The 11,532-nt window shown below is 32.8% G+C and overlaps 2 protein-coding genes across 3 annotated transcripts in view; one reads left to right on the top strand and one right to left on the bottom strand.

Moving 5' to 3' along the window:
- Nucleotides 1-3,440: 3,440 nt before the first annotated feature.
- On the top strand, nucleotides 3,441-10,101 carry LOC123710572 (probable phosphoserine aminotransferase). Its single transcript, XM_045662555.1, has 8 exons — nucleotides 3,441-3,571; nucleotides 3,636-3,766; nucleotides 4,543-4,658; nucleotides 5,631-5,792; nucleotides 6,516-6,610; nucleotides 7,666-7,835; nucleotides 8,239-8,505; nucleotides 9,447-10,101. The coding sequence occupies exons 1-8, from the start codon at nucleotides 3,521-3,523 to the stop codon at nucleotides 9,550-9,552; spliced, it is 1,098 nt and encodes a 365-aa protein (XP_045518511.1). The 5' UTR covers nucleotides 3,441-3,520; the 3' UTR covers nucleotides 9,553-10,101.
- Nucleotides 10,102-10,156: 55 nt separating this feature from the next.
- Nucleotides 10,157-11,532, bottom strand: part of LOC123710571 (sushi, von Willebrand factor type A, EGF and pentraxin domain-containing protein 1) — a 60,511-nt gene continuing 59,135 nt past the window's right edge. For both annotated transcript variants that reach the window (XM_045662552.1, XM_045662554.1), the window contains exon 36: nucleotides 10,157-11,033. In XM_045662552.1, the coding sequence (XP_045518508.1) occupies nucleotides 11,002-11,033 (32 nt within the window). In that variant the 3' untranslated portion in view covers nucleotides 10,157-11,001. The remainder of the gene's footprint in view (nucleotides 11,034-11,532) is intronic.

The following is an 11,532-nucleotide window of genomic DNA, read 5'->3' as shown; positions in this document are numbered from 1 at the left end:
CAAAGAAATATAAACTAGTGCAAGAAATCATCTGGAAAAATATAAACGGATATTTAATATTATTGGGGTCATATGTAACGTAATCTCGATATTTATATTTGTGCTCAATGGCTCCCATTAGGAGTCAACTGAGTTTTTCTTATTGTTAACGGTTTCTTTTCGAAAATATGTTGTGTTTATATTTTTAACGTTTTGCTTATTATGTGACTAAGATAAATATATAAAATTTATTATGATATTGTTTAGTTATATTTTCAGATGCAAAAATACAATATGTTCTCACCGGAGGCGTTACAAGCCTTAGATGAAGGAGATCTTTCTGACTTGTTGTTATCTTCTCATGACGAAGATAATTCTTATTCGTACAGCACCCTCAGCTGCTAGAGTTGGTGCAGATGTCATTCACCAGAACCAAAGGGAGTTATTTCCACCTGAATCCGATGACGATGAAGGACCTAGCGAATTGTATGACGGCGTCCCTGATCATGAACTAGAAAATTCTGTCAACTCCCGTGAGATGTCGGAGACACAACCGGAAATAACTTCCACAACTGAAGATATTTTACAGAATCTCTCACCAAAACAGAGGATTGCATGGAGAGTGGAGACAGAGAATTGGTAAATACTATACCATCACGTTGGCTTCCACCAGTATCTCTAGATCCGATAGTTAAAGCTCCAATAGATTATTATTATAGATATGTCCCAAAATAATTATTCAGTGTCATGGAAGATATGACTAACTTATATGCCGATTAGTCGAACAAGCATACATTCAAAGTTACTAGTACAGGAGAATTAGAGGTTTTATGTGAATTACATTTAACCACGATAATATTTAGTTACCCTTGTTTGTAAATATACTGGGAAACAAACATTAGCATTCCCTTGTTTACAGCTAATAGGACAAGGGACCGTTTTTTTGAATTACGGAATAATTTACATCTTGTTGACAACACGAAAATTCCGGCTGATTGCAAAGATGTATTTCTCAAAGTGAGACCCATTTATGATGCTGTCAGGAATCGGTGCTTAGAGCTACCACTTGAAAAAGAACTTTGTGTTGATGAACAGATCGTTCCTTTCACCGGAAAACATGTAGCCAAACAGTATATAAAAGGAAAACCTTGTCCATGGGGTCTCAAAATCTTGTTTTTTTATGTGGTAATGGCCAGGCTTATTTTCCAGACCTCCGCTCCAGAGCTTGATAGGCTATGGTGCCTCGATAGTTGTTCTCGCAAAGAGAATCGGCGAAATCCAGGGTCATGAGCTTTACTTTAATAATTATTTTTCATCATACCATTTACTACAAATCCTAAAACAAAAGGGTATGCAGATTTGTTAAACCACCGTTTTTAAGTGACAAAGAAACAAATTAGAAGACAAGGGATATTTCTCAAGAAGTATGTAGCAGAGACGTAGATAACTGTTGTAAAGTGGTTGGACATTAAGATTACCCACTTGGCTTTCAATTTGGTTGGAAAGGACCTATAGTTGAAAAGGACTCAGTAAAGAGATGGTGTAAAAGGAGAAGTGATATATTGAGGCTGAGCGACCGGAGATCGTAAAGCGCTATAATCATGCAATGGGTGGAGTTGATATATTAGATCAACTAATGTGCTATTAGAGAACATTTATAAAATGGACTCTCTGGATATTTCGTGCATCGGATCTGGCAGTTCTTACTTCTCTTTACTTTTGTCGTCGCTTGGCTGACAGTTTTGTGCTACAAGATAACGAGGTCGCCAAAAGAGGTCGACCAAGTAGCGGTAGTAGCTCTACGATGCAAATTATACCAAGAAGGCCAGGAGAGATTTTCCCTGCATCTGAAATTACTCGTGACGGTGTTGGGCATTTCCCTACACATGACGATGGAACTGGGACTAGATGAAAAATGGTGGGTTGCAAGGGAAAATCCCGTGTCAAATGCATAAAGTGCAAAGTTCATATATGCTTAACCAAAGACAAGAATTGCTTCTTGGCCTTCCACACATACTAGATACTGTGTTTTAGTATTTGTGCCAATGACCGATTATGCCAAAAAACTTATAAATGTTTATTTTTTTTCATAGAAAGAATTTAACTACGTTAATTAATTTATAATTTTGTAATAAAAATGTTTCTAAACTAATGTTATTTCTTTTCAGAACGACTTTGCATACCTTAATCTTATTACTATGTAGGACGGGAGAGGCACATTAAGAAAAAATATATTTTCCCGAAAAGTTTAAGATTAAAAAAAAAAAAAAATTTATAGTATCCTTATTATACTTTAGACACATGGAATTTACCAAATCCAACGGATGAACAAAAATAATTCAGGTCTGAAAGGGTTAAGCTATCATAAAACGCCTGATGAATTTTCTTTAACTCGTTAAGGAACGTCGATAGTATTCAGAAATTATAACTTGATACATTTAATTATCTAGTTAATTAGTTACGATATAATAAGTAGGTATGTAGGTATGTCGACAGCGTATAATTAATAAATTTTTCGTTACCGGCGCTCATGCAAACTCGCATTGTACGCAAGTTGGTGGTCTCTTATTATCTCCTTGATAAACATTTCTTTTACAGCAGTGTTGCACAAGTGGCTTCACCATGCGACTCTCAATTATGAGGATATGCGTTTGAATCATGGCTGTGCACCAGTGGTTTTAAGGTTAATTCCGTGAAGGCGGACATCGCGATGTTTGAAAAAAAAAATGGTAGGGTACCGCGGATGCTATTGGATGGAAACCCCTTTGGCCGGCGAAACCGCGGCAGGTTTAAGTTACGATAGCATGTTGATGTTGTCCAAGCCATGGGAATCACGAAGTCGAAGAAATTTAATTGTCTGACGAACTACATACACTACATATGACGTACTATACGTATATAAACACTTGTAATTGTGAAAATTATTACGCGTAAAGTGAATTCTAGCATTTTTAAAATTAATTTTTAATGAATCTTTAAAACTGTACTTAATTTATATAGTTTAATATATAAATCTAATATTAACAATATAAATATTTTATCTCTAATATTAGCGTAAATTTATCAAGACAGCCAACGCTATGTCGATATTATGTATTACAGAGAAAACCAGTTAACAAAACATGCTTGACATGTTCGCGTAAACACATTTTAAACGTACATAAACAGACAGCCGATAACAATTTTAATTTGTCGATTATTAGGAAAATATTGATCCATTAGAAAAGCTTCAGCCTCCGAATAACTTGACGACAAATTTCACCACAAAAGAGAGGAAATATTACAAATGTAGGTGGTGAGATAAACTGCGCAAGCGATTCGGAATGAACAAGTTATATTTGGTTAATATATTAGATAGTTGAACAACAGTATTGTAGACTAATCTTTTGTATTACGATAATATTTCGATAAAATTTGCGAGACAAAATTAACAACATCATTCCACGACGGCTTAAGTATCACAATAATTGAGAGTCATTCGCTATACATTCATCAGTTGCCTTGTGTGATCGAACGTGAATAGTTGTGTTCATAAAATAAAATGCCAAAAATACACAATTTTGGTGCCGGCCCGGCAAAATTGCCTGAGGAAGTAAGTAAATAGGAAACATTGCTTTGTAATACAATAAATGTTTTCTAAAATAAGATCTTTATAGGTGTATGAAGTTATAAGGGACGAGTTAACGAACTTTAAAGGAACTGGAATTAGTTTAATGGAAACAAGCCACAGGACACCTACTTATTTGAAGTTTAACACCGAAGTTCAGGATATTGTTAGAAGACTTCTGTAAGTATTAAAGTAAGAAGGCGCTAAGATTGCTTATCGGAATATTTTTTATCAGTATTATGACGTAATATACGAATCTATTTACGTTTATTAAATATTCTTAAAGTTAATACCTACCGGTTTAACCACCTGATTTGTATAAGATTTCATTTGTTTTTACCGCGTTTAAAATGTAGGTTAAGGTTATGTTTTATTACAATACAATGAATAAGTACTTTCGTTTGTTAATGGGGTTATAATGAAATATTCAATTATTTTTTAGAAGTGAATTATTCAAGTCAATAGTTTTATCCTCGTAGTATAATGTTCTATGGTGAACTTAGATAATTTTTCCTGTGAGGAAGTTTTCCTTGGAATTCGCATAAACACATCGTTAGTTATTTCATAAGCAAAATGACATTAATTTCTAATTTTTATTCCTAAAATTATTAATAATATCAAACTTTTACGTTAAATGATAATTACATAGATGATTTTTTAACAATTTCGTTTAACCTAAGCCACAGACTATGCAATCTATGGAGAAGCAGCCTAACATTGGCATATCCATTTTCAGATCAATTGCGTAAATTAAATATAATGTCTCTATCTAACGAACTTACTTCTCAATTTTAAATTAACACTACTTAAGTATTATAGTTGTCGTGTTCCAAAGGCTTCTGAATTGTAAATCGTGGGAACAATATAAATAAATTAGACGCATAATAAATGTAGATACAATCTATACTGTTTCGACTTTATTGATAACAGAAATTATGAGTTATCTTTCTCTGTAGAAATGTGCCAGCCAATTACAAGATATTATTGTTGGCGGGAGGTGGACAAGGCCAGTTCGCGGCTGTACCTCTTAACTTGATATCGAGAACTGGGACGGCTGATTATGTGGTCACAGGTATATTGAAATTTATTAAATCATTATACAACAGTCAAACCTGAGTAAATGACAACTGCGTAAGCGAAAACTCTATAAATGGAGTATATACCGGGTCCCGTCATTTTGCTTCCTAAAACCTCTATAAGTCAGAAACATGACACCTGTGTAAGTGACAGTGTCATTTTTCACGTATCAATCAAGGGAGATTGATACTTGTCTATACGGTATTTATACATACCCATTCTTAATTTTCGTGGGACTCATATTTAATACAAACCAAATGTGCGTCTGTTATTGTTTTCTAGAGTTGTATAGACCTCTATATGTCAGAAAGACAACTTTGTAAGCTAGAAACTCAGGTTAGTGAAAACTTATGATAAAAGAAACTGTTTTTGCTGTCTAAATTAGCACGAGAAATTTACTTAGAGCTGTGCTCTTATATGTCGTGGTCTGGGACCATCAATATTACCACAGATTATGTGTATATATGAGTGTGTGGAGCAATGTTGGCCTAGTGGCTACAGCGTGCGACTCTCATCTCAGAGGTCGTAAGTTCGATCCCCGGCTGTGCACCAATGGATTTTCTTTCTATGTGCGCATCATGAGGAAACCGGCTCGTCTTTGACCCAAAAAAGTCAATGGCGTGCGTCAGGCATAGGAGGCTGATCACCTACTTGCTGATTAGATTACCAATTGATCATGAAACAGATACAGAAATCTGAGGCCCATACCTAAAAAGGTCGCCATTTGTTTTATTTGTTTTTATTATTAATAATCATGCTTTATTTGCAGGAAAATGATATAGGCACCATGTTACGTAGATCACTTATTCTGCCAGTCATAATGGCTTGGAAATTTGTCTCAGATAATTTGGTAGTAATAAGAATTACATAGGTACAAACTTTGTCGAGTCGAATTATGTTATAAACGACTTATCGGTGTAATCCAGATTGCTAAAGATTAAAACAAAATTGTTAACAAAATCTGCAGGTGCCTGGTCAGCGTTAGCAGCCAAAGAAGCGAAGAAATATGGCAAAGTCAATATGGTTGTGCCAGCTACAGACAAATATACAGGGGTCCCCGACCAGTCTACATGGAACCTTGATCCCAATGCATCATATGTTCATATTTGTGGAAACGAAACTATCCATGGTGAGAGCTTTTACAGTATGTAATAATATAGCTAGTATTGTGAAGCTCATAGCACGAACTGGGTAGTGAAACATTGGCAGAAAATCGTATAGGTCAATAATATTTTCAGTTTTTGATAGTTCGTAATTTGTCATTTTTCACTCAGACAACTAAACGCATTCTATTCAGTATTCAGTATTTTCAATATTCTTCATCTGCACAATAATTATAAAAAAAATGATAAATAGAAAATTTTAAAATATCAAAAGTTTGGTACCTTTAATGATGGCTGCATATCTTCATCGTATTGCGGTATATCATCGTTTTTTTAAATCGTTGAGCAAGGAAATCATCAGCTCGGGTCCCTGGTATTATCTACCAGACACCGACTTAAATCTCTAATTATAGCTTGTGCACTTGAACCCCGCGGCCCAAGAGTATCTACTTCAAAGGAAACACAATTAAAGTTGAAGGAAGGACTTTTACTCATTATTGGCCTGCTTTACGGCGGCGCAAAAAAATGTAGAGAAAAAAAATTCGTTTAAGAAATTTATTCAGTTATTGACAAGTTATGATATTTCTGTTTTGCTAAGCACAATTCAAGTTTTTCAAACAACATCTCTATCAGGTCACTATTCTACTAGATCACTTATCAAGTAATACACCCATGAAATATTCATATAATAATAAACATTATAAGATTAAAACTTACATTATTTCGCATTCATCTATATTTTTTTCCAGGCGTTGAGTTCGATTTTATCCCTGATACTAAGGGAGTACCACTAGTCGCTGACATGTCCTCTAACTTTATGTCGAAGAAATTGGATGTTTCTAAGGTAAAAATACCTTTTTCAAAAAATTCTAATCATAATATGCCGCGGGGAACAAAGTCGTAAAGCACTATTACGACTGGGTGATGTACTGGGTGATTTCATAATAAATAAACAAGGATATTTTATTCTACGGAAATTATTAAACAATATTAGTAATACACGTTTACGTGAATGTAATCCATTCAGAAATAGATCGCAACAATCATAAAGAAGTTTCAGTTTAGATTGTTACTCTACAAAATAATGATAAAAATTAAGGCGACCGTTTAAAAATGAATAATGAGTCGTAATTTTACCATGGTAACAATATTTCCGCGTAAACAATGATAATAAATTATTACGTTTTAGATATTTATCAATATTACCGTTGTAGAGTTACTGTGTCGTCTGTAATTATGTTTAAATAGTGAAACAACGTAAACTTTTGTAATGTACATTAAGTTATTATTTAACTAACTTCACTAATACAAAATCGTTTGTTTGATATATTTATTTATATATGTAATGTACTTAGTAATGATAGATTTTACGACTTTGTTCCCCGGGGCAAGCGATAAAACTTTAGAACGACAATTAGGTCGGTACGGTTGTATGTTAACACTAAAATCTTCTGTACCTACAGCCACAGTACTTGTGCTTGTTATAACATTTTAGATATTTCACGCAACGGGCATGATAGATTAACAATACGTTATTGTTATTAGACATTTGATATCTAACAAGCTGATAAGGTTATAGATTCCATTATAACAATAATTCCAGCTATATCTTAATAAATACGCGTTCTATTTTTCATCGTATTAAAAATTCAGGCTAGTCCGATATTTTATGCGGAATGCTCGTCGTTTAATTATGTTAATCCTCTAAATTTATTAATTAAGTTATTTTAGAAAATTATAACATGTCACGTGTAAAATATGAATATAAGGAATAAATATTTGACTTTGACTAATTATGTAACCAAATTTAGCCAGAATTGGATTAATATTATCGCCAAAATGAATTTATGAAATGACTAGAAGCATTCATTTGTTTCACGAGTTTTTATCGGATTTTAGTTTGGAGTAATATATGGCGGTGCCCAAAAGAACATTGGTACATCAGGTGTAGCCCTGGTCATTGTCAGAGAGGACCTCCTCAACCAGGCTCTACCCATTTGTCCAATTATTTTGGACTGGACTGCCAATGCAAAGGCCGATTCTATTCTTAACACACCACCTATGTTCGCGTAAGTTTTTAATAAAATAATGTATTTTTTAAGCATTATGAAACTAAGAATAAAAAAAACAAATTTATATATACTACTAGCTGCCCCCGCAAACTTCAGGCTTTAAGTTTTTTTTATTATTACACAACGTTTGTAAGGAGCTGCAACCATAACACCATGTTCCACATAACATCAGCAGGAGCACGCACTTACATTCTCGTGGGAACAACACGCAAATTTATAGTCAAAAATAACTAACATCACTGCATACACGAATTCAAGTACGACTAGTCACCAGTCTGTCTTTATAGACCTAGTGCCTAATGTGAAAATAAATAATAATTGTATCAATAATTTAAGTTCAGATTATGTTTTCGAATAACAACAATATGAATTAACATTAAATAATTTTGATTGATTGCAGTATATACGTAATGGGTAAATGTTTAGAATGGATCGAAAAGAAGGGAGGTCTTGATAAAATGGCTGAATTGGCCAACAAAAAGGCGTCACTCATTTATGACCTAATCGAGCAGTCCAATGGCTTCTACTATGCCCCAGTTGCCAAAGACTCTAGGAGTAAAATGAACATTCCGTTCAGAGTTGGCTCAGCTGGTGGTGACGAAGCTTTGGAGAAAGAGTTCTTGAAGGGTGCAGAGGCGTTGGGACTTATACAATTAAAGGGCCATAGGTAAGAATATTTTTTAAACATAAAGAATTTGTTTCAATGTTCAAAGTATGTATTCATCAATATATCAATTCATTCACTACATAGATCGACTTGTGTGATGTAATAAATTTTAAAACGTTTTTGAACATATATAAAAATTATGTATGTAACTTCGTTATCAATGGCTCTTTTCTGCCTTTTCAAGATAACTTTTCCTATCTGTTTGTGATAACATTCGTTGCTTACAGGTAATTCGTACTAGCAGAAATTTGACTAGAGGAAAATTTACATAAAATTTTTAGTTTTGTTAATACTTTTATTCATAGGTTTTGTTGTTATTTCTTAATGTTTCATACAGTCCAGGGTCTACCCTGCTTTGATAAAAGGTGTAGGACATCATAAATCCAAAAAATAACTATTTTTCAGCTAGACGATTTCTATTATTACCATCGGGTCGCATATCTGGAATTTGGAAATAATAAATGGTAAAATTACGAGACTGATGAAATTTTATAAAATGTTATATAACCATTTTTTTCGCGACTTTGTGATGACATGATTTTTTTATGCTGTATCATGATATTGTCAGCATTTTTTTAAATGTTATTATAAACACTGATAAATAGTTAATTGCCTTATAAAGGTTTTTTTTTTATTTAATTTTTTTTTAAATATTCCACAGGTTTTACCATAATTCAATGTGATGTCTTAACTTGTGTTGTAAAAGCCGTTGTCAATCTTTTTTATTTTTTCCGGTTTCAAAGATTGATTTTTTTTTGTAACACACTCAAAATTATCGTGTAATAGACCTACAAAGTCGCATTAATAGCTAGCTGGTTATAATAATGAGTATGATTCTAAAGAGAGAAAGGAGTGGAACTTTTTTATGGGAGTTCATCAATGATTTTAGTAATAAATAACATGCAAACTTTCGTAGTTTTCACCGAAATATTTTTTAACAGGAGTGTGGGCGGCATCCGTGCGTCGATATACAACGCCGTGACTGTGGATGAGGTGGAAGACCTGGTCAAATACATGAAGGAGTTTTACGAGAAGCATGCCAAGTAAACCAGTCAAAACTTTTTTAACTGTCATTTTGACAGTTGTCAAAACATTGTTTATTGGCGGTGTGACATCAGATAGTCCTTTTGCCCCGTTTATATATGGACTTGGATATTCTTTACATAGGAATTGCGTGATATTATAATTGGAATTAAGTGTGATTTTAACGATCAGATACTCGCAAACAAGATGTTTACTAAATTACTATAAAATTATTTAGAATTTATCAAAGCAATAAAACATAGGCCATTAAAAAATATACTAACAGTATCGCATTGATTTCTTGTTAAATGTCTTGATCTTGGTTATTGTGTTTGAGTAATTTTGTATATGCAAGGTGAACTTCTATTTCACAAATTGTTTACTCTTTATGTATAGAAATAAAAATGAATATATGCATATTGTTGATACAAATTGGTTGTAATAATTTAAAGTTTATCCTCATCAATATATACCAAATCCGGTAATATTTCTTTATAAACCTCAAATCACAGTTAAATAAGATTTCAGTTATATATCAGGATTAGCGTTATTTTATATTTTTTAGATAAGCTGTCTCGTGTTAAATAATTTTACATTTGTTAAAATATTTGTAATAAAAATAAACACATTTAAAATATATATTTATTTTATTTTTGTTAACTGTTATTTACTAACGTGGTAATTGTGATACAATGTGATGGAATACAGACCACTAAAACATGATGAGTATTAAATATGATGTCCAAAGAGAAGGCGGGAAATATGTTACGTCATTGTCAAAGATAAAAGATACAGAAAATAATAATCTACAGTAAAGTATTCATGTTTGTAACTAAGACTATACAACTATTTATACAAACACGCTGCAAATATACACTAACTCCACATTACAAAAATAAAATGTCTTAAAATACAATTAGTATTACAATAATTCGATGTACAAAACCTACAAATGAATGGTCAGTACTTAGACCATTATAAATATACAAATATATTTACACAATGTAAAAATCAATCCTCATTAGAATGTCACATCCGCCCCGTCATTGATATGGCATTATACGCCTAAAATATTTGAGCATTCGATCGAAATTCGAACATCAACACATTCACTGTTTTTGTAATTTGAAACACATATTTGTGACGGTCTCTAGAATAATATTTGGTGGGGTCAAACAGTGAGTGTGTTAATACACATTGCTTATTAAAAATTAAAACTAATTATAAAGCTAGCAGAGTACAAAATTCTACATTGCCTCGACAATTTGAATAGATATAGCCCATTATAAGTTTATTTACAGTCATAACGCAGAATAATGAAATAGAAATGCAAAGCACCAAAGGTGTATTGAATAAGAAAGCGGTTGTATGTGTAACGGAAACACTGGAGTGGTATATCTATTAAAATTGTTCCGAGGAGAATCAACTATTATTATGTAAGTTTGACCAGAATACACCGCAGTCCGTCGCTGTTTACTGACCCTCACTGTCGCTGTCACTCTTATCTGTGGATAAATTGCATCATTTGTTTTTAATTATGTAACGTCAACACGATGATAATCAATGTAGTAATATTGAGGTCAAAAATGACGAATTCAGACAATGACAAAACAGACCAACTATTTTTCATTTATTCATGATTATTTTAACAAGATTAGAGAAATAAAAGATTACAATTCACAATTTTAAATTGGAAACGAGATATTTGTGGCCATCTCCAATGTTATTCAAAAATTCAGCAAAATAGGTTCAGCTGTGACGGATAAATAAGTGCTGTTGAAATATGTAGCACATTCTACTAATAAACCATACAATAATGTAAATCACGTTCGATTTCCATATTTGAACGCAAGTAATTGATCCGTATCGTAGTTTTTTGTAAATGATATTTATATCCTATATCAGTTTACGACTCGTAGAAATTTGAATATAGAACCCGTAAATTTCGCAAGTGTCATACTAAGCTGAAGGTCTCGTCTAGTAGACTGATCCAAGAACTAGAGC

This window comes from Pieris brassicae, chromosome 6 (assembly GCF_905147105.1).
Source record: "Pieris brassicae chromosome 6, ilPieBrab1.1, whole genome shotgun sequence".
NCBI classification, from domain to species: Eukaryota; Metazoa; Arthropoda; class Insecta; order Lepidoptera; family Pieridae; genus Pieris; species Pieris brassicae.
The sequence above is the reverse complement of the archived record's forward strand: the minus strand, read 5'-3'. Positions and strand labels throughout refer to the sequence as shown.

Coding starts and splice junctions, on each gene's coding strand:
- LOC123710572 (XM_045662555.1), top strand. CDS start 3,521: ATGCCAAAAATACACAATTTTGGTGCCGGCCCGGCAAAATTGCCTGAG. Junction 3,767..4,542: donor GATATTGTTAGAAGACTTCT/GTAAGTATTAAA, acceptor CTTTCTCTGTAG/AAATGTGCCAGCCAATTACA. Junction 6,611..7,665: donor AGAAATTGGATGTTTCTAAG/GTAAAAATACCT, acceptor ATCGGATTTTAG/TTTGGAGTAATATATGGCGG.